At 43.7% G+C, this 27093-nt stretch overlaps 1 protein-coding gene across 1 annotated transcript; it reads right to left on the bottom strand.

Moving 5' to 3' along the window:
• Positions 1-5823: 5823 nt before the first annotated feature.
• Positions 5824-26074, bottom strand: LRRC74A (leucine rich repeat containing 74A). The gene is made up of 13 exons (XM_077819999.1): positions 25927-26074; positions 24305-24480; positions 21858-21965; positions 20799-20895; positions 20295-20344; positions 19066-19147; positions 15945-16030; positions 14649-14843; positions 14186-14281; positions 9461-9604; positions 7142-7249; positions 6268-6353; positions 5824-5890 (listed from the first exon to the last, which is right to left on the bottom strand). Exons 1-13 carry the CDS (start codon positions 26072-26074, stop codon positions 5824-5826), a joined length of 1443 nt encoding a protein of 480 aa, XP_077676125.1.
• Positions 26075-27093: the final 1019 nt, after the last annotated feature.

The raw sequence follows: 27093 nt of genomic DNA, 5'->3' as shown, positions 1-27093 counted from the left end.
TGGACACAAGTGTCCATGGTAAAAAATTTTGAGGTCAGTGGGGGGCACTCACTTCGGGTGGCTCCCTACAAGTAGCTCCCTGACCCTGCTGTTGCTGGCAGAGGCATGGATAGGCAGCTCTGCCCGCTGCCTCCGTCCCCCGTCCCCGAGCGTTGACTTTGCATCTCCCAGCAATTTGGCTGGGAACTGTGGCCAATGGTAGCGAGGCGGGGGGCGGAGCCTGCAGACGGAGGCAGTGTGCCTGCAGAGCTGCCTGACCACTCCTCCACCAGCAACAGCAGGGATGGGGAGCTGCCCGAGGTGAGTTTAGAGTGAGGATTGTGCAGCTTTAGTCACACATTTCTCCATGAAGCTCAGTTGGATAGTGGGGTTTGGATGGGATTAATGCTAAATATGCATTTTTAAAAATGCTTTAATTGATTTTTAAACCAGAAAATAAGTTAGAATGTAATTGTGTTGTTAAAATAAGGAAAAGGAATCACATCACCTGTAAAGAGTCTGGTATGTCTAAGTTTGCTGCTTGCAGATGCTATAGCACTAAGAATTGTCTTCAGCACTTAGAGCCTGACCCCAAAGCCCCTTGAAGTTTATGGAAGGTTACCCATTGATTTTAGTGGACTTTGGATCAAGTCCTAAGTGAACTCAATAGAAACCAGTTTCTGCTCGGTTGTAAATCATGATTCAATAACCCAAGGGCAACTTTAGACTATACACATAAAATTTTATTTTGATTAACATTCAACGATGAAATTCTTTTCCTTATCCAGCCTTAAAAAACAAGTGGAAATTGGTTTGCAATTTCTGGTGCTGGGCTCCAAAGTTTAACCAGTCGTGTTAACTTTCACTGGTTTCATGGTTCCCACCCAAAAACTCAGGAATGCAGATTTTCATTAGAAAAACTTGGGCCCAATTCTGCCAACATTTACTCGTGAGTAATTTTACTCATTTGTGTAGTTCCATTTAATTCAACAGGAGTAAAATTATTTGCAGGCTGGTTTCCAGGATTATTATAATTTATTACTTGTATTATTCTATGGCTAGGGTGCCACACACCAGATCTCCATTAAGCCTTTTTTCTTTTCTAATACAGCTCACCACTTCATCTACAATCAGAACCCCATTCTACGTAAGCTTTCAGAAGACTGCACTGTGCTAAACAGAGTAGCTTCCTTTGAACTCACAGCCTTTTGCGATTGGCAATTTTAGATAAACCGGTAACATCATTTGAATACAGAATATTAAATATTAAAAGCTAGCAATTGTATTTTTCTAGCTGTCCCTTCCTCTGCCATGACGTATATGTTTTTCTAACAAACAATTCATCACTATTGTGTCATTTCAGGAAGAAAGCCAAGTAACTAGGCAATTAATCCAGTAATAAAATAATTTATATAACAAATTATACATTGAACACATCCAGGCTCTTGCTATGCCTTGAAACAGATCTTGAAGTCACAGAGGAGAGCAATTGCTTATTTTAAATAATAATACTTTGCACTTGTACAGCACCTTTCAGCTAAAAATCTCAATGAATTTATTATTATTATTAGCTAGCTAGCTAGGTTACTGGTTTTTTTCAGTGTGGAAAATTATGTGCGCTATTTTACGGGTTGAATGATTGAATGACATAACCCCCCGCCAATGTCCGTCACTAAGTCCGGTAATTTTGTCAAGTGTCTGTCGCACAACATGGTGGTGCTGACCTCTAGTCTTACCTAGTTTTATTATAAGTGACCCATAAAATTCCTAGAAATGAAAGAGTAAAATAAATATTTTCTCTGTGATTTCAGATTGTTTATTTTGTGCATTTGACTGCACTATGGGTACAGTCAATTTCACTGATTCTCTGTATAGTCAATCAGGGTCTGAGCCTGCAGCCATTTACTGCCAGGCCTAGTGATTACTACTCTGAGTAGCACCATGGGCCTGGTTCTCTGCTGCCCTGTATCTATGTAATCATTTACACCTGTGCAAACTGAATGTGAAGCGGGTGTAACATACTATAAAATCACCATGCTAGCATTCTAACATCTCCTCTACCCCCACTTTGCATTCAGTTTGTATAGACTGTAAACTCTTTGGGTCAGGGACTATATTTTTGTTCTGTGTTTGTACAGCACCTAACATAATTGGGTCCTGGTTCATGACTGGGACTTCCTGGCACTATGATGATGATGATTAGTAATAATAATAATAATTAATTAATAAAAGTGTAGGGCAACAGAGGATCAGGTCCACTGATTTCAAGTTGTCCTACTCATGCTACCTTGCACTAGGCCTGGCAGTAACTGCTTGAAGGATTGGATCCTTTAGTTTGTCAGTTTGCATTGTCATTTGTGTGGATCTTTCACACAGCAACAGAGGAGAGATGAGGCTTTCAGTTCATTAGCTACAAGGTTGTTCTTGTAACACAAGAACCAGCAGTCACCCGATGAAATTAATAGGCAGCAGGCTAAAAACAAACAAAAGGAAGTACTTCGTCACACAACGCACAGTCAACTTGTAGAACTCATTGTCAGGGGATGCTGTGAAGGCCAAAACTGTTACTGGGTTAAAAAAAAATTAGATAATTTCATGCAGGATAGGTCCACCCACGCATAGGTGCCGACTCTGTGGGTGCTCCGGGGCTGGAGCCCTCCCACCCAAGCTCGCTTCCACTCCGCCTCCTCTCCTGAGCGCGCTGCTTCTCCCCACTCACTCCCAGCTCTTGCGCCGCAGAACAGCTGTTTCCCGTGGCAAGCCGGGGGGCCAGAACACGGTGCGCTTGGGGGAGGAGGCTGGGCCTGGGTGGGGATTTGGGGAGGGGTCCAATAAGGGCAGGAGGGGCGGAGTTAGGGTGGGGACTTTGGGGCAGGGGTGGAGTAGGGCCAGGGGCAGAGTAGGGCCAGGGGCGGGGCCAGGGGCAGGGCCAGGGGCGGGGGGGGGTGCGAGCTCCCACTGGTGCAGAAAAAAGTTGGCACCTGTGCACCAGTGAGTATTAGCCAAGATGGTCAGGGACCATCGCTCTGGGTGTCCCTTGCCTCTGAGTGCCAGAAGCTGGGCGTGGACACCAGGAGACGGATCACTCGATAATTGCCCTGTTCTGTTCATTCCCTCTGAAGCACCTGGCACTGGCTGCTCTGGGAAGGCAGGATACTGGGCTAGATGGACCATTGGTCTAATCCAATATGGCCGTTCTTATGTTCTTTTTAATTAAACATTAATTTCCTCTCCCCCTCATCACCTCTTCACTATTCAACCCACTCAGTGTCCACACACAGAAATCCCTAGCTTCAATTCCAGTATTCTTACGTCTCATCTTCCTAGCATTCAACCCATTGCCTCCACATAGCAAGATTTGAGGGAATTATTTAAACTAGGATCTGGGGAAGAGTTGACGGCAGCAGAGAAGCTCTTAGGTCAGACAAAGGCATCTGCTCGGGATAAAGGTATGAGTAAGAGAGAGGACAAAATTTAGTGGAGGAGAGAGAGATTGAGAACACCAAGGTAAATTATGGAAAAGTAATAGAATTATGATGATAGTGATCTAATGCTTGGAGATCGGTCTTGTGTTGAGTGTGACTGTTGCCTCAGTTTATGGCTTCATTGCTTGTAAGAGTTTGCATTGTTGTGAGGAAATACACTTGAGCAACTTTAACTTTAAGTCAATGGAGTTTTTGGATGGGAATTTTGGTTAGGGCAGAAGTAAGATTTACCAGATAGTAATTGCCAGGATCATTCTTCTTTCTTTTTTTGACAATTGATTCCTCCATAGCTTTTTCCAATCCTCTAGTATAGCAATTCCCCAGTTGTCCAACATTTGTTAGCAGCACAGTCAATTTTTAGCAATTCCCCAAACATCCTAAAGTGCATTTCATCTGGATCTACTAATTTGTACCTGTTCATATTTTCCAAGGTATTACCTGTTTATCATATTTAAAAGGTCTCCATTACTTCTTAGTAAATGTCAGACCTCTTTATTATTCTTGTTAAAGACAGATTTTAAAAAGCAATTCAGTATCCCAGCAATTTTAGGTCTGTCATGGATTTCATCCCACTCCTGCCTTTCTAGTATATCTTTCCTCCTGGATATAATTGTTTAAACCAGGGATTGGCAACCTGTGGTACATGTACCAAAGGCGGCACGCGAGCTGATTTTTAGTGGCATTCTGCTGCCAGCAAGGGTCCCAGCTGCTGGTCTGGGGTTCCGTCCACTGGCCTTGCCAACCGGGGTCCTGGCTGCCGGCACCGCTCAGCCCGCTGCCGGCCCAGGCTTCCATCCATCCAGGCCAGCAGCGGGATGAACGGGGCTGGCGGCTGGGACCCCAGACCGGCAGCATGGGCGGCAGACGGAACCCCAGACCGGCAGTGCGCTGAGCTGCTCAGCCCGCTGCCGGTCTGGGGTTCCCGCTGCCGGTCTGGGGTTCTGTTTGCCACCCGCGCTGCCGGTCTGGGGTTCCGTCCACCGGCCCCTGCCAGCCGGGGTCCTGGCTGCCGGCACCGCTCAGCCTGCTGCCGGCCTGGGGTTCCGTTGCGGGGGCCCTGTAAATGTAACATTTATTACTGGCAGAAGAAACCTTAAATTACTGAAGACTTGGCACTCCACTTCTCAAAGGTTGCCGACCCCTGGTTTAAACCCTTATTCCTCTTAATCCTTTTGGCAGCATTAAGTGTGGCTGCTCCCCTCTTTAATTCTCCTCTTGCCTTCAAGGTCCCTGTATCAAGGCTGCTAAGATCTGTCTGGTGGTGTCTGCACAGGACTTCATTTAGACCTCTACCACACTGCTCCAGAAAGGGGGCAATAGTAGCATATAACTCCACGGGACTCCTCTATTACAGCCCTCCTTCTCCTTCTCCCTCTCTGCAAATAAGTGCAGCACTCCCACATTGTGGAGCAAGATGTGCTGGTACCTGGCCTCTCATGGAGCTATCTTCTCTCCACTTGGTCAACAGGACTATACTCCAACCTTCACAAACCTGTCCCAGACATGCAGGGGAATGTAAGCTTTATTTTTTAGATTCAGTAGCCTTGACTATCAAAAGTTCCCCATTCCTCTACTTTCCCAAGCCATAAGTCACTTTGTTTTAGCTTCTTTCCCGCACTTATCCTTCCACCTTTCACCAGCTGACCTGCCTCCTGTCTTCTCTCCTAAGGTTCCTCCTCCTCCTTTTCTTTAGGCTTCTGTGCTGGCTGCTTCTCTTTTAAATTACTGATTTAAAAGGTGAAAGAAGAGAAATCAGGATTTTAAACCAGTTTAATGAACCTTCTCCCTCCTCCTAGATGCCTGAAAGACACTGAGAAGGCCATGAAAAAACTGTCTGAGGTGGGAGCGATCCGGACATCAAAGTTAGATCTGTCCCATCTCTTAGCTATATGTGTGACAGTAACACTATGGCACATGAAATAGACCCAGCTGGATAGACTAAATTAACATTTGCAAAACTGGCCCATCTGCTTCAGACCTTAAATCTAGACTATAATATGACATATTTAAAATCCATGGCAGTGTTTGAAGAGTGAGGATATTCTGGCAAAATTATCAGAGCTTTGAGATCATCAGTTGCATCTTAGACTGCAAATCTAGGGGCAATTTCCTTTCCCAGGACAAGTGGCTTGGCCTGCAGCTCCGAACAGCCTTGGAATGTCCGACCACTCAGACTCTCAGAACTTCCACACTACTGCTAAAGGCTGATATTTATTCAGAATTACGGCAGGCACTGTGGTTTGAAAGCAGGTTTGTGTGGAAGACCGGGACCCCTAAGAAGAAGGATCATATAAGGAAGCAAAGAAATGGAGGTCTCTCAGGATGGAATAGAGGGTCTGAAAGCAGAGATTTGCTGCCTTTATGGAATCTTCTTCTGGGTTTCAGAGTGGAGGGTGATGCTGAGATGATACCTGGAGAGTCCATAACTGTCACACAACAACATGTGCAGCACTGAAAATGCCATTCCATTGTGAGATTCATGCCATTTCACGGCAGGCTTGGGAAACATGAGGGATTTTGTGGTATACGAGAAGAGTGCAGAAAAATATAGAAGTTTTGGCCTGGATCAAAAGGGTTGCTATGCATGCAGCTGGTAATCTCACCTCTAGGCTACTCAGAAAGGCAGTCTGGATCATGTCACAGAGTAGGAGGGATCCCTGAATGACCAGTGCCATGTGCCCCAGCTGTGTCCTCCCCTCCAGAGTGAACTAGCCTAGGTTCATTCAGTATCAATCAGAACTGAGACAAATAAAGAAAAGAAGAAAACGAGAGAGAAAGCAAGTGCGGGAGATGCTTCACTCACCTGTAATCCACCATCCCTGTCTGGTGCTGGTCCAATTTGTGCACCAGTTCCACAATCTGGGCTCGATCTAGTGGAATTCTTGATTGCTGGTGGGAGAAGGGAGAAAGGAGATTTTGATTATCTCTCCTCTTGTGGCTCCCAGTGGCTGAAATACAAATGGTGCCAGACAGCGTGGCTTCTTTGCACAAAGAACTCTTTTTACCAGCATGAGAAGCAATCACTATTTAATAAGTAGGTGAATAGCCTGGAGCAATTAGAAAGGGAGGGGAGAATTTTAGCAGGTGGCCAAATCCACCTTTCCGAGCATTCAAGAAAAAATGCAGTTGTTTTTTGCACCCTTTCTTTGTCAGGTGTAAACAAGATTAAACATTGAACTGTGGATGTTTTCTCACAGGCAGTGTTGAAGTGATCACCATAGTTGGGGCAAAGGAGGGATTTTTTCCTCAGGATGTGTTGGCAGGGACTGAAGCGGCTTTGTTTTTTCCCATAGCACTGTGCAGAGATCATCCACAAAGATCCAATAGACATATTCCACACAATCAGTCTCCTTTCATCATCTATGTTTCTTTTAAGTACCCTGGAGGAACCAAGATAGATGGGAGTTGGTATACTGGGATTTTACATGGTTAATGTTATTCCAGAATGGATCCATGGCTATTTTGCCACCCACATCATATATTAGGTCTCATGGCATTTCCTTTGTGCCTCATTCAGGGATAAGTGTTTCTCATGGCACATGTGGAGTTAGCCTAGTGGTGTGAGCTTCCTCACAGAAGGGCTCAACCAGTATCAGCTGGAGGCTTCAGCAGTGTGAGCTTCCTCATAACAATACCCTACCCTGAGAAAATTAGAAGACACTGTTTCTGAAGCACACCTGCATCATGGCTTTCCGGAATTCTGCCACAGGGATCTTCATACTTCCATCTTTGTCCATGTTCCTAAAGAAATCCCAGAGTCTCAACTTGCGTTCATCCAAGTAGTTCTAGGAGAAGCAGAGAAACAAAGGTAAAACTGAAATAGTGTTCAGTAACTGCCTCCATCACTTCCTTAGGGAGACTATTCTGCAGTCTGGTATCTTTCTAGGTATTTATACTGTGCTCATTATTGTGGTATCTGAGCTTCTAATGCAGTGCTTCTCAAGCTATCTGATGTCGGGGACTGGCAATTTTTTTCCCCAATGTGCGCGCAGACCAGCAGCCGATGGCTCGCAGACCGGCACCGGTCCGTGGACCATCACTTTGAGTAGCACTGATCTAATGGAGCCATTTGTCCTGATTTTCAGGCTAAATTTTCCTTTGCTCAGGCTCATCCAGTTCTTCCTACTTAGACCCCATTGGAACAACCCTAAATAATTCTTCTATCTCCTTGCTCTTTATCCTTCAAATATTTATATATGATTCTCAAGTCCCCACCACACAAGTCATTGTTTGATCAAATGATAAATATTTAGTTCTTTGGATGTATCCTCCTAAGTCAGTCCCTTCCTCCAGGTGCCTGATCATTTTTATTGCCCTTCTCTGAACTACCTCCAGTCTGACAATGTCTTACGGGCCCCAAGGAGTCCAGACCTGAATGCAATATTCTAGGAGAAATGAGCTAGAGTGCCACTGAGAAGTGAAGTCAGGAAAGTAACTGAAATACTTCTCTGATGGATTGTATTTACTGAGGGACAACCTATCCTATATCCTCAATTACTGAGGGACAATCTACACTCATTCCTATATTTGCTTTCCACAAGCTATTTTTAGTATAACTTTTTATGAGTGATGTACTTGAATATTTGGATGCTAATATTTAAACTGTATTGTTAAATTTATCAGCCTTAATTTGGGATATTGCAGATTATGTATCATCTGTATTTTATTGTTTTTTAAACCAAACTTTGTAGTTTTGGATAATTTAAGCATTATACCCAGATGTATATAATTTTAACATTAGCTTTAATAATTTTTTTTATTCCTGATGTCATGTAGAGAGGGAATAGCATTTTCTTGCTGTAAATTGTGGTGCTTCTGCACATGCAACCCAAAACAGCTTTGTCTATTTTTGATACCATATTCTGTTGCAAACACGTCTTCTTTGCTGTTCACTCTCATCCCAGGTCTGTGTTGGCCGCCAAGATCTGTACACACAGTGAACAATTCTCTGTGGCTCTCACCACTTCTCCCACCTTCAGTGCAACCAGCTGTTCCAAGTGCACCCAGGCTGTACACTAGGTCTCCTAGCACCTTGTATAGATCCCAACACACTTATTCAAAGCCACATATAGTGTTGCAAAGGCTAACTGGATAATATTCTGCTTAGACACTAAGGAATGCGGCCAGGTTAGCAGTAGCAACCTGGTCATGAAAAAAGTTTTATCCAGATCACCAGGTTTCATTTTATGACATCGCCACCTGCTGTCATTTGTAGAAATTACAGGCCTTTGAAAATAGCCAGTTATATAAAGTTTCTGGCAATCTTTGTTAATAAATCATATAATATCTTGTGTAGCTTAATCCTGAAGGCTCCAAAAATGTGACAACTAGGGGTACTATTAAGTTCAATGGGGATAGTGGGGGTTTGTGATGATCTGAACTGAGCTTCACCAGCATGTTTCAGACAGCTCATCTGATGGTTAGACAAGGAAGCAGTACTGTCAGGGGATTATAGAATAGGACTGGGAATCAGAAGAGCTGGGTTATATTCTCAATCCTGCCACTGACTTGCTGTGTGAAATTAGGCAAGCCATTTAACTTCCTTGTGCCTCAGTTTCCTCACCTGTAAAACAGAGATAATACTAACGCATTTTTGTAGAGTGCTTTGAAAGCCTTGGATTAAAGCTGTCATCCAAAGTCACAGAATTAGTATTACTAATGATTTTTTAGTCACTACTGACCTGAATGAGATTCAAACCATCAGACTAGAGGTTAAAAAGAAGTTTGTAGCCTATTCAGACTCCTGTGAGCCATCCAATCCCCAGCCATGTGTTTCCCCTAAAAACCAGAAAGATTTGTTAAGTAATTCTACATGGAATTTAATGTGTGGCTATGGAATGCTCCATTTCACAATACAAGAGGAGACTGCATGGCCTCTTCTGGAGGGTCCTGACTGGATGAATTTTCTGCTGAGAAGAAAGCTCACCCCTCTCTGCAGTAGCCCGGAGTTTGTGCACTGGTGTGGAGAGACTATGGAACCAATCTGGACTGCTTACCTGAATCAGCTTCATGGGGTCTGGACGCTGTTCAGGCTTCTTGGAGATGAAGCCTTGAACCCCACCATAGATGACATCTAATTCAGGGTGCACCTGACACACCACATCCAGCAGCTTGAGGAAGCTTCCATTCACAAGCACATTCTAATGTAGGGGAAAGAGGACACTACATTCAGCACGGGCATCCCAGCCATATTGTCCAGCCTGCCTTGGTGTTTAATGAAAGTAAGAAACCTCCTGTATTAATGAACCCCATCTTATGTCAATATTAACTATTCTCCCTTGGGAAAATAGTTGGATTCTCTCTTGGGAAAAGGATTTGCTTTATTTGCCACCAGTTCTATCCAAGTCTTAGTTGGATGTCCCTGAAATGGACACAGGCTGTGCCATTGTGCCAGAGACATTGTGTTATCTTTTTATGTTGTTGTTGCTGTTAAACTATGATCTGTGACCTTATGCCTCATACCTTCTCTCCTTTAGTGGATCCCACTGCGGGCCCAAGACTCTCCAGTGCTTCAGCTTCTGAGCATATATTCCCTTTCTTTATCCTCACCACCCATCACCACTGCTGATAAAATTTACTTCTGTTTGACACAAGACAAATGCCCATCAAGCTGAAACACATCTGCCGCCTTGCTCGAATAGTCGGTCATCAGCGTGGTCCCCTCCCCACTTGCTCAACATATGACCTGTTCATTATTGCTTGGCTTTCTGCAGAAAAAATAATATTAAAACTGTGATCTAAAGTCAAAGGGGTTAGTTTCCCCAATAATGCCTCTTTACAGTCCTCCCTACAGGGACAGGGGAATCTGGGAGGGGTTCTGGGAGCTGTGAGGAGCCGTGGCAGACCCTCCACCTGCCCTGGGCGGAAGGCCCAAGCAGCCCCCCACCCAGTGTCCCAGCCCGCCACGCAGGGCAGGTGGAGAGACCCAGGCTCCCCACAGCTGCCAGTGTGGCTTTCCCCGACCTGGCTCTAGCAGGGAGGGGGCAACTCAGAGCTGCAGCCTTGCCCTGGTAATAGCCAGGCGGGCAGCTGTGGGGACCTGTGGTGGACCCTCCACCTGCCCTGGGCATGGATCCCAAGCAGCCCCCGCCCAGTGTCCCTGCCCCCCAAGCACCCACCCAGGGCAAGTGGATCCGTGCCGCGGTTCCTCACAGCTGCCCGCCCGGCTCTTACCGTCAGAGCCCTGTGTGGATACAAAATTTGTATCCGCATCTGCACTGCTATCTGCAGAAATGGTCCATGGATATAAAGCGGATACCCACGGTTTTGCAAGGCTCTAAGTATGTAGTGCTGGTGAAAGGTTACATATCGGCAGTATCTGGAGACTAAGAGTTTGGTTTTCAGAGACGCTGAGCACTTGCAGGGCCCACTGATTTTGATGGAGTAGTGGCGGCTCAGCATTTCTGAAAATCAGACTTACCTCAACTATCCCCAGAGCAGGCATAGCAAGAACAGCACGAATACAATATTCTGTCTTAAGATTTTATAGCTACCTGTAGGGGGTAAACCTCAATATTGATGCAAAACTGGTTATTAATGAAATCATTATAATTGATTTTTATTATGTTAGGTTATTACAAACTTGTCTTTGCCTTTACTGAAATTTTAAGAGACAATTAAAATTATGTTCATACACATGATGCTTGGATAATATGATTGCTCAAATGCTTGTTAGTTGCTTATTTAATTATATAAAACATCAAGCTAAGTAAGGAGATTCCTGGAGGCCTCTGCTTTCTGTCAGTGTGACAGGGTTCCAAAGCTCAAGGAAAATAACACCATGTTTATTATCCCAAGTGAAGTTACCAAGACTCTGAAATTCATCTTGATACCTTCTATTTTGGTTTAGTATTTCATACTATTTTCTTTTATCATATGTTTTAGTATTAGTTATTGTGATTCATGCTTTTTATAGAATATTTGATATGAGTCTTTACTTGCAAGTTGTAAATGCTGTAAGTGGTAAATTGTGTAAAAGAATGTAAGGAGGATTAATGCTTTGGATGTGCTATCTAGAGATAAACTAAGAAATCAGAAAAATGGGCCTTTTCACCCCTTTCCTCTGCAAAGAAAAGAACCTCTTGGTTTCGATCCCACGCAAAGGATTCTAGAAAAAATTCTTATTGAAAATGATTTCTCTTATAGACATTCTAAAGTCTTCTTTCTTCAAGTGATAAGGAGAAAATTTATGATTGGGAAATGTTGTGTAGAAGACTTTTGTTTACATCTCATTCCGTGTTTCCATTTAAAGGTGAAAACCGTTGTTTATTTCTTGATTACTTAAGATGATATAAGATTCTTTTTAGACGTATAGTTGCAAATATTTTTATCAAATTGCAAGCCTGATATAATAACTTTCTGATGCCATTGCTATGTGAATAATGAAATGTTTTGTGTACAAATATATCAGAAATGATTAAATAACTGGTGACTAATGTAAGAAGCCATTAAAGTATAAAAACAGTGATGTTAATGGGGGGAATTAATTAGTCAAGAAGAAGAGATGATGTCTTCTTTGATGACTATTTGAATTTAAAGATTTTCTCTGAGAAGTTTAAAAGGGCTATTGGAGAACTGAAAGTCCCTTATATAGGAAACAGGGGTGTTTGTACTCATTTACTAGCAGATGAAATTCTGTTTCAATCTCTGATGAGACTGAATGGACTGAATAAAGGAAAGATTAAAACTCTAAACTTTAAATACTCTCTGAGAAGTTCCCACCGCAAGGACATCAGCTGCATGTGCATTCACAGATTGCATATTCAGCAGCTGAAGATGCTACTAAGACTGTTTTATGAAGGTGCTAAGCCAGTGAAAGGGTGACAGCAGCTGATATTTGAGTCCAGCCAAGCCTTGAATGAGGTATACCTTCCTTCTCCAGTGATACTACAGAAGGAGAAGATTATAAATCTCTCCAAACTGAATAAGCAAGTAACAATACTCTGCTCCCATCTCTCAGCTTCAACAGCACACTCATCACAGCATCTTCCTCTAAGCTCAGCTGTTCATCTTATCTCTGTAAGAAAGCAGCAGCTGTAATAGACAGCTGAGGAAAAAAACCTAAAACTGAACATTAAGAAGAAGTAAGCTTCCAGTTCAGCACTATTTCTGCAGCATGACACAACAGTGTCTACAGCAGTGTCTCTCAACCTTTCCAGACTATTGTACTCCTTTCAGGAGTCTGATTTGTCTTGTGTACCTCCAAGTTTCACCTAACTTAAAAACAACTTGCTTACAAAATCAGACATAAAATACAAAAGTGTCATAGCAAACTATTACTGAAAAATTGCTTACTTTCTCCTTGAGCAGTATAAACAAGTTATTTATGAAATTTCTGTACTGACTTTGCTTGAGTTTTTTATGTAGCCTGTTGTAAAACTAGGTGAATATCTAGATGAGTTGATGTACCCCCAGGAAGACCTCTGCTACTCTGAGAGGTACACGTACCCCTGGTTGAGAACCACTGGTCTACAGCAGCATTGGTGAGATGAAGTTTATCAAAGCACTGCCAAGTGATTAGATTCAAATTTTTCTTTTAATGGTTTTAATGAGATATTAAAAAACTATTGTAATTTAAGGTATTAACTGCTTCTTCTGTTAAACAGACTATACATTCCTGGAGAGGAGACATCAGCTAACTCTTGTAAATAAAGAGAAAATGTGTGATTTAATTTGGATTTAAGATACTTAATATGCATTAATTACTTGTCTCAAGACCTCTCATTGAATGGCTTCTTTTAAGTAACTGAATTTAAATGTCTTTGGTTTCATAGAATTTAGTTAAGATTACTCACCTTTGTCCATTTATAATGTGTTTATGTTATCCATGATAAACCAAATAGGAGTCACCTATCCTTGAATGAAATTCTTTTGTCCATCTATAAACCGTTTTAGTTACCTGTGATATACTTAGACAGGACTCATTACTGATTTGGGGAATAATATTGTTTGGTCTTATCTTACCTAAAGAAGAGTAGCTCCATTAGAAGAGGACCCACTCTTGAAGTAAAAAAGCTCTTCACAGAGAGGCATGCAGAAGAGATTGTAACTGAAGTAATGATTGTTATTGCTTGTTTGTGTTCTGTTTTATTTTTATTTTTTTTCTTTATTTAATAATAAAATACTCATAGTGCTTATTTTGCTTCTCTTTAATTGTGGTATCTCCTAAGATCTGGCAAAGAACCATGTATGACTCTAAAATAGTGAGCGTCACATTGGGCATGAAGAGAGGCAATGATTAAGATTTGTCCTATCATTTCTTGGTATGGCTATAATATGTTAGTAATTTTTGGAATAAAAAAGTTACTTAGGAACTTGAAACCCCCGTTTCTACACAGCGATCACCATAGTACCTGGGCACATATTCTACTATACTGCCCTGGAAGGCCATATTGTAGCATGAGAAAGGAGTTTAGCCTTGGTGGCAAACTCATGCTTTGTCCTCTTTTCTGAGATTCTAGTCAAGATGGCCAATTACTGCTAACTGTGATGGTGATATGGATAACTATCTACCAGGAACTAGACTGAGACATCACAACTTCCACTCATGCCATTGTTAAATAGTAACTTTTTGTCATTAGTGGCTGGAGCTGAACTGATACAGGTAACCCAGAAGACAGACCTCAAAGGGTTCTGAAAGGGTTTAGCGCTAGAATTCAGGTGGGTCCAAAAAGTTCTAATGTATATATTTTGGGATTCTCCCAACCCTAACACCATCTTACTGAGATGTTGATCTCTTCCATCTTGGATTTTGGATTCTTCCTGATGGATGTGACAAGCGCAATGGCACCCTCTACAGTTAGGGGATTATGAGACAGCTGTGGTGGAAGACAAATGGAAACAGATTAGGAGGAGAATTTCACTTCCTGGCAATGGGTGTGGGTGTCTCTCTTTCCCCGTCAGTCTAGACTTTAGGAGGGTCATGGCCCAACTGTGCCCTTTCAACAAGTTTATCTTCATTATCTGTCCATCTTGTCACGTTCCCATTAAACTCTGCAAAGCCAACTACAGGAATACATTCTGGTCACCTCCTTCTTCTCCTCCTTTGCCTGCCTCTGGCTTAGCATAAAACAATTTACTCTCCGTTTCAGTTTAGGCAGCTCATATCAGAGTTTTCCTCACCCCCCGGCTAAGGGTTTTCCACTCCCTTCCCTTACTCCTTGCCCAAAAAGCCTTTGTCTTTACCTTCAGGATTTTGAGATTTCCATTGTCCTCTAACCCCCTGGCCAGCTTCCCAGCCCCTTCGTTGTTGATATGGTTGCTACTGATGTCCAGTTGGACCAGAATGTTGTTGAGTTTGAGAGCTTCTCCAAGGGCCAGAGCCCCCTCATTCCCAAAGCCATTCCATGAGAGGTCAAGTATCTTCAGTGTTCCATTTGCCTCCAGAGAGAGAAGAGAGGTGATCACCACTGGCATCACAGCCCTTGCAAATCCAGCTGATGCATCAATCTATTCCTCTTGTGAAGCCCCCTTTCATGACTGAGGCAGTGAACCAACTGGGGACTTAAGAGCTCTGCCTGCTTCTTCACTGTTGTATTTGCCAGATAGGATTCCACCCATGTCAGCAGCCTCACAGCAGGACCTAGCAAATGCCAGCTGGGGCTCCAGCAGTGTGAGTTTCGTCACAGATGTGACCTGCCAATGCCAGCTCTGAGCACAGTGATGCAAAATTCTTATCAGCAGTGCTGAGTGGGACGGAACCTGTGTGAACTAACCAGGGCCAGCCCACAGCCCACTGGTGTGAACTTCCTCCCAGCACTGACTGTCAGTGCCCTCTTTGTGTGAGCTACCAAATCCAGCCCAGACTTCAGTGATGTGAGCTTCCTCTCAGCACTGCCCTATTATTACCAATGCCACAGAGACTCCCCACTAAGGGCTTTCTCTCAGGGGTGCCCTTTACACTAGAGTGCACAGTCCTTTACATGCTACTCTGAAAATAGGTGATTATGAAAAGGCCAACCAGCATCCATGAAGCCGTACATTGGAGAGGGAGGTGCTGTGCCCGAACTGTCTTTCATGAATCATGTTAGCCATTACATCATCATCAGACAGACTTTGGCTCAGAGATGGGTGATGTTTGAGAGTGTGGGTAGGGAGGCGAATCTGTGCCTCTGCCCAAATTGGGATCTCTGAAGCAGATTAATCTAAAGTAAACTAAAGCTTGACAGGTGAGAAGCCTAGATGAGGGGTCACTGGGAGTATGTGTCATGGAAGAAGACCCCTTTGTCAGAGGAGGGTATGGATGGGAGTATCTGTTGTTTCTCTGTTGCTTGGTTTTGAGTGTTGTCTAAAGTTGACCACTCTGTAAAATTAGAGGGGCACAGGTTATTGGCAAACACAAGAAGTTGAATGGCTAGTGACGATATAAAAGAACCATTAGCAGAGCAAGGGCAGACCAGTGCTTCAGCCAGGACATGCCAACCTTCCAAGCTCAGCTAACAATCAGGGTCAGGCTTATCATTATTCAGGAGGGAGGCTTACTCTGAGACCAGCACCCAATGCCACAGCCCCCTTCATCTGCAAGTGGTTCCAGCTCAGGTTCAGAAACTCCAGTGCTTCATTGTTGGCTGAGGAAGAGGAAAAGAGATGTTAGCTGAAGAAGGAGAATGAACAGAAATGCATTTTAAAAGGCGCTAGAGATTCATGTTATCTAAGGAGTGGGGAGACACGAGATAATCCCAGGCACACACCGTACAATACATACTACAAATGAACACATATAGATAAATAATATAGCTAGACACACATGGTAAGCATGCTCACAGACAGACTCACACAGTCTCTCTCTCTCACTCACCCACACACACACGAACTTGCAGTTACTATACACAGAGCTGCATACAGATACATGCACAAATACATGCAAATATATTCATACAAAAGACTCTACTTTTCCCCACCTCCCAAGACACTAGACACAGACCGCAGAAACAGGCTACAGATACTATTAGGGATCTTAAAGGAATAATAACACATCCTATATTAGAGAAACAACCTGCTGCTGCTACACTCCGTATTGATTCCACACTCGACACTACTGCTGCCATCCCCACTAATAACGCCCCCGTCACTGATGCATGATAGTGATACCAGGGATCACTGCCCCTTCCTCCAGTGGGAATCTGATAGTGGCCTGAGCACCAAATACTCCTCTTGTAAGGGGTGTGTGACAGACTGACAATTTCCTGCAATGTCATGAATGAACTTTATTGATTTAAATTAAACCTTACTAAATTAGGTTCAATACCTTTGTGGTCCATTATATTAAATATGCAGTTGTGTATGTGTTAGTGGGAAATTGTGTGTAACTTCTCTAAGGAGACTGACTAATGCCCTCTATGGAAAGGATTAGGAATTTCAAAGGCCTTTTTGGAATAATACATGTAGAGTGGATTTCCTAGGAAGTACCTGGGATTAAGGGGAATGCAAATCACCTATTTGGAATCCACCCTTTTGAGCCCTGTCTGGAGAGGAAAAGCCATTGTCTACTAATTACCTGTTCCTGTAAATTCCAGATCAAAGACCTCTGAACTGTATAAAGGGTGGACTAAATATGTTATGACTGTGCTTGTTATGAGCTGAAGCTGTGATGAATTTGAAACCACAAGAAAACCCCTGATGGAGACTGAAGAATTACTCCTGCCAGAGCCCATGTAAGGGTTCGGGTGATCTCTGATAAAATTATTAGCATGCGTGTAGGTTCTTTTATTGTTTTTAATGTTTTGTCTGTAACGCTTTGACCTTAAGAATCAAATAGGTTTGCTCAGAAAGAACTGTATGGTAACTTATAGCTCTGGGCAGTCACACCGTTAACCATCTCTGAAGAGAAAGCAAACAAGTGTGCTTGGGCAGCATGTCTCTACCTGGAAGTACCTCGGTCAAAATGTAGTGGGATACAGGAAAGACAACAGCTGGGGAGCTGGAGGCCTGGGAGAGGCCTGTTGGACCTCTGAGGGGAAATACAGGTGCAGTTGCCCTGAACGGTGACAGAGTGCAGTGGAATTCTCTGAGTTGGTAGCTGGTCTTGTGAGGCCCAAGGGTGCCCTGTACAAGGGGAAAGCATGAAATAGCCTATGCTCCAGATGCTTCTTGGAGCAGGGCAGGCTCAGCAACATTCTGAGGGCTATCAACCTGATCGGAAAAGCAGAGATGCCCTGAAAAGCAGCTTAAGTTCCAGAGCCCAGATTCCTCCACCAAACCATTGCTAAGAGACCAAGACAAAGGGTTGCTACAGATCCATCAACAACATGAACTGACTTGCAGCAGGTGAAACCTGCCTCTGTTTTAACTCTAGCCAGAGTCTCCATGCTCACCAGAGAATCTGAAGAGCAGAGAATATGTTGGTGATGCTGGGTACGTCTCCACTTTGAGCTGGAGGTGTAATTTTCAGCTCGAGGAGGCAGAAGAACACAGTTCTCTGGCTTATGCAAAGAGCATATTACACTGGAGGGGTGAGGGAAGGGAGATGGTTAATACCAGTGGATGCTCACTTTCTGTAACAGATGGGTGGGATTCTACTTTCTACATACACAAAAAAACAAGATGCCCTCTGCCTGCAGCTGATTAGCAAGCAAATAGAAATTCAACCCTTTGTGTCAGATGTGCACAGCTGTATGTGTGCCTGTACCAGTCCAGCTGCAAAGCATGGCACATGGTGGCAATTTTACTCAGGGTAGGATGTGTGTGAATCCATTAGTGCTGTGTGTGAATCCATTAGTGAGAGAGGAGGCCTGCTACAGTGTTGGAAAATGACCTCTGATTGGGGCAAGAGGCTGGCTGCCAACATATTCCTATCTGATTTTATGATGATTCTCCATGGACAGCAGTTTGGATCTCAGCACCCTGGCAGGTTTGCCCAATTTACAGAAAAAAACGATTAAAAATGTTTTTGCAAAGATCTTTTAATTTTGTGCCTCAGTGGAGCTGGAAGTAAAGAAATTTATTTCCACATGAAAGCTGGGCTCAGACACAGCCTCTGCTTGCTCTGTGAGGGCCCCTGTTTATCTTTAGACCCCGTTTTCCCACTGGATTAACTGAGGCACAAACACAGTCCCTTGTCACTCATTGCAGGACTGAATTTATCGGTCTTCTAAAGACCTGGGCTGATCTTAACAGTAAATCCATGATGGTGGAAACACTGAATCAGGAAAATGAAAGTGTTATTTGGACCAAAGAAAGGATTTCAGTATAGTTTAAGAGAGCACTGTGTGGTTAAAAAGCATACATTTGCTGCCAAGGGGCCATTGTGATAGGCAGAAATGCTAAGAGAAAGAGAGAGATTTGTAAAGGTCTTTCCCTGTGATACTATTAGCACCTGAGATTTGGATTTTGGCAGATTGAGAAGTCTCAGCCCCAAGGAAGTTGAGAGAGTCACCCAAAGTGAGTGGAATTAAGGGTGAATCAATGGCCCAACCAGGAAGGTTAAAGCCCTGGCTCCCAGTCCTTTACAGTAGCCATCAGGCCCCACAACCTTCTTGCTGTAAAATGTAAGAAAAGTGGTGGATTCACTTCTGCATCAGGGCTGGCCCCCAGAGGTCTCTAAGGGAAAGGGTGCCTATACTGACTGCCCAGCTGGCTCTGTGGAAGTAATGAGTGGAGTTACCCAACATCTGTCCCAGATGCTCTCCTCCCTTCTCAGAGAACTCATTGTGGCTGAGGTCCAGCTCCTTCACTCGGTAATTGCCCTATGGAGAGAAATGGTATAGAGAGAATCAGATCTTCCATCCAGCTGCAGTCAGCTGCCATCTTAAGACCCCAGAAGAGAATGAAATATAGGCTTTCAGCTATTCTAGTGCACAGCAGTTTGTCAGCACGGAGACAGAGAATTATGATTCCCAGAACAAAGCAGGTTTGTCAGTCTTTTAACATGGTATTTTTTCCTCATGAAACAGAGAAGTCAAAAGGACTTTATGCAGCTAGGTCCAGTAACAACAAATGCTGTTCAAACTTCACTCTCACAGCTAGTTCATGGACCTAGTCCTGTTCTGCAGCACACCCCTGCTATTCCAGTTCGGTCCCCATATTCCACCTCCACCAATGTGCCTCATTCCTGACCTATAGCACTTCATGTTACAAATGCAGATCCTGGGCAGAAACGTCCAGCGAAGCCAAATTGTGTTATGGTTTTTGTGATAGAGACAAAATTGAGAAAGGCACTAAACTTCTTTTCACTTGTGACTTTCAAAGTGATTTAAATCAGACCACTTATGTTTCTTGAAAGCTTTGCATTCTCAAAATCCCCTTCTGTACTCCTGTTACGCACTCCAGAAGGTTCATCTCCTAGCCAGAACCCAACAGCTGTCCTCAGAAAACATTGACCTGGTACACACTTCTCCCTGTCCTCCGAGCCTGTCTCCTTTCTAAAGCAAGTGACAAGCACTCCTCAGAATTATGTCAGGAAATCATCTGGGTACTAAAAGGTGGGAATCAAACCAAGTAAGTATGGACTTTAAAATGGGGAGAGCCCTTAATTAAGGCTACAATTTTGTCATAGCTATTTTTAGTAAAAGTCATGGACAGGTCATGGGCAATAACCAAAAAGTCATGGCATATGACCTGTCCATGATTTTTATTAAAAATACCCCATAACTAAATCTTAGGTGCTGGGGAAGGGGGGCGCTCCCGCAGACATTGCTGCTGTGGGGGAGGTTCCAGGGGATGCTGCTGCTCCGGGGGCAGGGGGGGAGGGCGCTCTGGGGTCACGCTGCTGCTGGGGTGGGACGGCCTGGGGCCCTGCTGCTGCTGCTGCTGGGGGTGGGGTGGCCCAGGGCTCCGCAACACGGCTGCTGGGGAGGGGGTGGCCCAGGGCTCTGCTGCTGCCAGGTTACTCACCAGTAGTGCCTCGGCGAAGTACTGGGCAGTTTCCTCCCTAAAGTTGTTTCCTGCAGAGGAGAAGCATGTGTTAACAGAGCCCAAAGGTCTCCTTTGTGACATTGCACTGTGTCTGGGAGAATCTCCTGGGCTGTCTGGAATGGCATCCCATAATGGTGAAGAACAAATAGGGTTGAAAGAGGTTACCTCCCCACTTTCTCTTCTTTTGACCTCCTTTCTAGTGTTGTTTTGGGACCCACAGAGCACTCAGACATTGCCTAACTGAGGGCCTTATCTAAATTGCTCAGAGGTGGCTGTATTTTAGAGATCCTTATCTTGGTATAAATATAGGTATAAATCTAGACTTCAGTGCAGTTACTCTGCATTTACACCAGAATACATATACATGAGAGCAGAATCTGGCCCATAGTCTATAATGTGCTTTCAGGATGAGAAGAGTTATAGAAGTGAAAAATAGCATATCAAACTCCTCCTCTGCCCTCTTCCTAGAATGCATGGACCCACCTGAGAGCTGAACAGCCCGGAGACAAGAAATATTATCCAGGAACATCCTGGAGATGGCTTCCGCTCCTTCTGTGCCTATGTGGTTATTGGAGATGTTCTGAAAGGGAAGTATCAAGTATATGAAAAGAAAACCCCCCAGAATGGAGCTGCTTTTAGTGTTGTTTGTGGCTGAATGTGCAAGAAAGGCTAAGAGAATCCAAGACCAGCAGGACAGAGGCACTAGTCAGGCAGGGTCACTCTTAGACAGTAATTAAAACCAGAGGTTTCCTTCTATTTTGATACTTGTATGTGCAACCCCAGCTCCTTTGTAATAGGAGCAAAACTGCAGAGCCAACAACTTCACTGAGGTCTTGGTCTTCAATGAACCAGCAGTTACTTTGTCAAAGATCTTTGATGCCGCACAAAGCCCAAGGCCTTACAAAATCCATTCCATATGCCCCCAATTTTGGATACAGGAAACATTACTCAGAGCATATATAAAAAAGTAATTTTGTATTCCTCTCTTAATCTGTTCAGAAGGGCTTCCACACACCCTGTTGGAGCATGAAAATCTCCGATACAGAACATTTTCTCCATTGGCTAACCATACTGTAGAAGGATTTGTTTATGAGAAAGAAGGTAGTCATTTTGTGTGTTCCTGCAAATTAACTAAATAATTCCATAGCTCTGGGGAGCCCATCATGCTCTCACTATTTTGCTTTTCTGCGGCTTGTACTTTTTAAACTAGAGGGGCGCAAAAATTATGACATTCAGAATATGAATTTTTTTGTGAGGAGGCAATTAGAACTTGGCAACTAATTAACTGATTTTCTTGAAACTCAGAAAATTCAAAATTTCCTCAGATATTTTGTGCAGAAAATCTAAGGCAGATACTATTGTTTTATATTAAAAATGCACTGTACGATTTGGTATAGCACAAGGTGGGGATACGAGACCTGAAAGATCAATGGTCTGACCCAGTAAGGAAGGATACTGGATGAGATGACAAATGGTGGGAGCTTGTATGTCTCCTATGTTGCCATGTTCCAGTGTGTTAGAACTAGGAAGAAAATTGGATACCAGCTCTTGAATGTAGCAGTTCTCTCGTAGCATCTGTACCAGACACGTGACTCCTTCAGCCAGGATCCAGTTATCTTCCAGCTCCAGATGAGTGATGGTTGTGTTGGACTAAAACAGCCCAAACAAGACAGAGAGAGACAGAGAATTGCTGGAATGTTAGTGAAATGGGCAATGTCCTCGGTGTAATTTACATAGTCCCTGTATACCTCCCATATAAGGCACTGCAGAAACTGTGCCTAACATAACTGTGGTCAGTGAAAAAGGGCAGAGCTGGGGCTGAGGGTGTTGGGACATGAAAGAGACTTGGTTAAGTGGTGTAGCTGCCAAGTGATTCATGCTCTGCACTGCTGTTATAGGAGAATCAGGTTCAATTCCCAGTCTCAATCTTAGGCTCCCTGGGTCTGCCCAGTGGTTAGCAGAGAGCCAGGGCTGGGGTATCAATCTTGCTGTCTTACTTCCTGGGCTTGCAGGGGGTAGGAGTGCTGGAAAATCAGGCCCTGAGGGGGCCTGTAGGACCCTTCTACAGTCAGCAAAGAGGTTCCTTTTTTTGATTGGAAGCTTAGTGGCTACAACAGCTTTGATAAATTAAATTGATAAATTAAACAGTAATAAGTCACCAGGGCCAGATGGTATTCACCCAAGAGTTCTGAAGGAACTCCAATATGAAATTGCAGAACTACTAACTGTAATATGTAACCTATCACTTAAATCATGTTCTGTACCAGATGACTGGAGGATAGCTAACTGCACACCAATTTTTAAAAAAGTCTCCAGAGGCAATCCTGGCAATTACAGGCCAATAAGCCTAACTTCAGTACCAGGAAAACTGGTTGAAACTATAGTAAAGAACAGAGTGATCAGATACATAGATGAACACGAGTTGTTGGGGAAGAGTCAACATGGCTTTTGTAAAGGGAAATCATGCCTCATCAATCTATTAGAATTCTTTGAGGGGGTCAGCAAACATGCAGACAAGGGTGATCCAGTGGGTATAGTGTACTTAGACTTTCAGAAAGCCTTTGACAAGTTCCCTCACCAAAGGCTCTTAAGCACAGTAAGATGTCATGGGATAAGAGGGAAGGTCCTCTCGTGGATCAGCAACTGGTTAAACAATACGAAACAAATGGTAATAATAAATGGTCAGTTTTCAGAATGGAGAGATGTAAATAGTGATGTCCCTCAGGGGCCTGTATTGGGACAAGTACTGTTCAACATATTTATAAATGATCTGGGAAAGGAGTAAACTGTGAGGGGGCAAAATTTACAGATGGTACAAAATTACTCAAGATAGTTAAGTCTAAAGCAGAGCTACAAAGGGACCTCACAAAACTGGCTGACTGGGTAACAAAATGGCAGATGAAATTCAGTGTTGATAAATACAAAGTAATGCACATTGGAAAACATAATCCCAACCATACATACAAAATGATGGGCTCTAAAAATTAGCTATTACCGCTCAAGAAAGAGATTTTGAAGTCATTGTGGATAGTTCTTTGAAAACATCTGCTCAAAATGCAGCAGCAGTCAAAAAAGCTAACGGAATGTTAGGAACCATTAGGAAAGGAATAGATAATAAGACTGAAAACATCATAATGCCACTATATAAATCCATGGTAAGCTCACATCTTGAATACTGCATGTAGATCTGGTTGCCCCATCTCAAAAAATATATATTAGAATTGGAAAAGGTACAGAGAAGGGCAACAAAAATGGTTAGGGGTATGGAACAGCTTCCATATGGGGAGAGATTAAAAAGACTGGGACTTTTCAGCTTGGAAAACAGATGACTAAGAGGGGATATGGTTGAGGCCTATAAAATCATGACGGGTGTGGAGAAAGTGAATAAAGAAATGTTATGTATTCCTTCACATAACACAAGAAATTTCTGGGATCACCCAATGAAATTAATAGGGAGCTGGTTTAAAACAAACAAAAGAAAGTACTTCTCTACACAACACACAGTCAACCTGTGGAACTCATTGTCAGGGGATGTTGTAAAGGCCAAAACTATAATAGGTTCAAAAAGATGTAGATAAGTTCATGGAGGATAGGTCCATCAAAGGCTATTAGCGAGGATGGTCAGAAATGCAACACCATGCTCTGAGTGTCCCTAGCCTCTGATTGCCAGAAGCTGGGAGTGGATGACAGGGGATGGATCACTTGATGATTGCCTGTTCTGTTCATTCCCTCTTACACACCTGGCATTGGCCTCTGTAGGAAGACAGGATACTGGGCTAAATGGACCATTGGTCTGACCCAGTATGGTGGTTCTTATGTTCTGTGTAGAGGATTAGAAATGGTGGGGTTTCTCAGGGCTCCTACAAGGATAAAGTAGCTTTACCCACCCCTCCCCCCCACACTAAATAATAGCCTCCAAAATTTGGAGAGGCCCAGTATACCTGTTGGCTTTGAGTTGACACTACTTCCATCCTTGATCAGGTACTCACCACCAGTGTGATGGCAATGGCTTTGGCACCCTTGGGTCCTAGACCATGATGGTTCAGGTTCATGTAAGGCTCCTCTATGTTCCGAATGAAGTAAGAGACAGGCACCACTCCCACCAGTTTGCAAGCCTCTAAATATAGCTCTGCACCCTTTATGGTTGCAAAAGACCTCTCGGTATCTACAGAAACAAAGGAGGCTTGTGAGCAGTGTACTCAGTGACCCATCTCTCTTCCCCCCATCACTGCAGCTATTTCTTCACCTGCAGAGGGAACTGGTTGATTCCTTGCTGGGGTCCATAGGTTACCTCATGAGGAAGGGCTAGAAGACATGAGCCAAGCAACCCCCCCTCCCTCCCCCCCGAAGAGTCAAGCTAGTAAGAATCTCTGTGCATTTCTCCCTTTTGCTCAGCGCTGGCCTTGCAATTTGATGGAAGGAAAGATTAGGATCATGTGACACGTTCTCTCCCACTCAACTGTGATGATGGGGGAGACTGGGACAGCCCAAGAGTTGCCAGGCTTGCAGGGAGCCAAGAAGTCACTTGTGCTTTTTGTGTTCATGAGACCCTCACTCCGCATGTTTTCAGATTCATGAGTCAAATTCAACCTTTCAGTCAACAGGCCACGCCAGATTCATGGGCTTGGCTTTTTGTGGCTGACCTATGTCTAATTTTGCCTTGTTGAGCTAAGCTGAGGGAAATGGAATTCCACAGGATAAGAATAAGATCTCTGCTCTTAAAGACATCTGTTTCTGGGACAACTTATCCTGTACCAACTCCTTCTATGTTTGACTGTTTGGTTTCTCATATCTAACTTCAGAAACCTGGAACGTGACTAAATCATTCCAGGTCTAAACAAGCACTTCTGACATCAGACAAGTAAGCCTTATTTTATTTATCGTAACTGAAGCCTATGGCAGATAGTGCCAGAGGAGGCTGGTCAACCCGCAGCATGTTGGCTTACAAATGGCAGAAAGAAACTCTGTGTTCTCATCATCTTGGCCACTGGAAGTTGCTGACACAGCTGCAGTAGAACAGACCAGGACAGCTGATGGCTGCATTTCTGTAAAAACCTGTCATTTGGACTTTCTTCATCAAACCCAGTATTTAGAGGTTGTATTGCTACATTTATGCAATGGTTTAACCTCAGCACAAACTCCACTCTAGTTAAAGTACTTTTGACAGTTATATTTGAGGACTCTCGCAAACATCTCCTTTTACTTCGATTCTTCTGGTTTTTAATTTTCTTTCTTTCTCCTTTCAATTTATAGTACATTAACAAAGTGCCGATCCTAGGCTCCAGATATCTTTGCCATATATAAAAATGTGAGCAGAGTTTGATTAACCAGACATTTACTAGCTAAAGGGCTAAACCCACTAGATAGAGAATGATACTAAAGATAAGAGGGGCTCTACCAGCATGGTTTGGAGACAGAGGCCTTGGTGAGAAGTCCACCCTTTTCTTACCCAAACTGCTGGAAAACGGGAAGGGTGCTGGGATTCCTACTAGGGCAGTGTCCTTAGTCCCTGCTCAGGGACTCCACTTCTTATATTAATCTCTTGTTAATAGGTGCTGCACTGACTGTGAAGGAAAGGGTTTAGTTGGAAGTGTGGCCAGCAAATGCTCACCTTCAATCTCTAGGTCTGTGTCAGAGCTGTCTGCTCTTGTCTTTTCCTCTGCTGGGCTGTTGGATTGGTCAGCAAGCAACAGGGATTCCACAGACAGGCTGCCCTCAGACATCTCATTCTGGTCTGGAATGAAATTGATCTGCTTCATTCTGTGAATGCAAACTTAATGCATATGCAACACCCCACAAGACACTGCAGAGAGAACCTTTTTCTCCCTTCACTGAATCCCAGGGTCCCCTTAAAAATGTTTCAGGTACTTTCTTCCCCAACCCCAAATCTATGTGCATCCCTCCACTGCATTATACTTACTTGGAAGCTGTCACTGGTGTATGGATGTTCTCACTTGAGCAGTTGGAGGTGCCTGGACACCCAATGGCTTGGCATCTTTTGGAGCAAACTCTCCAATAAGCTGGAAGCCCAAGTTTATGGAGGGCTATTTGTTCTCTCACACTAGTCGTTTACTGATTCTGGTGACCTGCATCTTCCCTCTCCCTGATTTCTGAAATTACCAGTCACTGGCAATCAAATCCTCCCACCCCCTGTGTCCCAGCCCTTTTGTTAACCCTCAAGCCAAAACCATGCCAGTTACTTTAAACTTTTCCTTCCCGGATGGCTTTCTCTCAGCCTGTGTGCTGCCTTTGCTATTAGTCTGAGAGTACTTAGTTGTGTACTTCGAGTAAGGCGGAAGAGAAATGGTTTGAATGCCACTGTACACTAGGATTGAGCTGTCACTCAGGAACAAGACTTGTAATCAGATCCCAGTGGATGTGATACAGCCTCTCTCACCCCCAATTCATAATTTATTTTACAATTAGGGAGAAAGAGAGATTGGAAAACTACCCTATGGGGGAAATAAAATCATGCAAGAGCCAAGAAGAATAATGTCACCACACCCAATCCTGGCTGACAAGTGGAGGGAAATGTAATCTTACTATTTATCTTTCTCTTTTTTCACTGTTACCTCTCTGCTGCCTTTTCCTCTGACTTCTTACTTTCCTTTACTGACTGGTTATTGACCTGTAATTTTGTCCCTTCTCATTCAATATTAAAGCTTGACATGGAATCCACAGTTTAGCTGTCCAGCCAGAGATGTATGTAAGAGGATGACTGCCAGCTGCGGCAGGTGACAGGGCATCTCACTCACTCCACTCAGTTTGCCTCCAGCCC

This window comes from Eretmochelys imbricata, chromosome 6 (genome assembly GCF_965152235.1).
Source record: "Eretmochelys imbricata isolate rEreImb1 chromosome 6, rEreImb1.hap1, whole genome shotgun sequence".
NCBI lineage: Eukaryota > Metazoa > Chordata > Testudines > Cheloniidae > Eretmochelys > Eretmochelys imbricata.
Note: the sequence above shows the minus strand (reverse complement) of the source record. Positions and strands in the feature narration are given on the sequence as shown.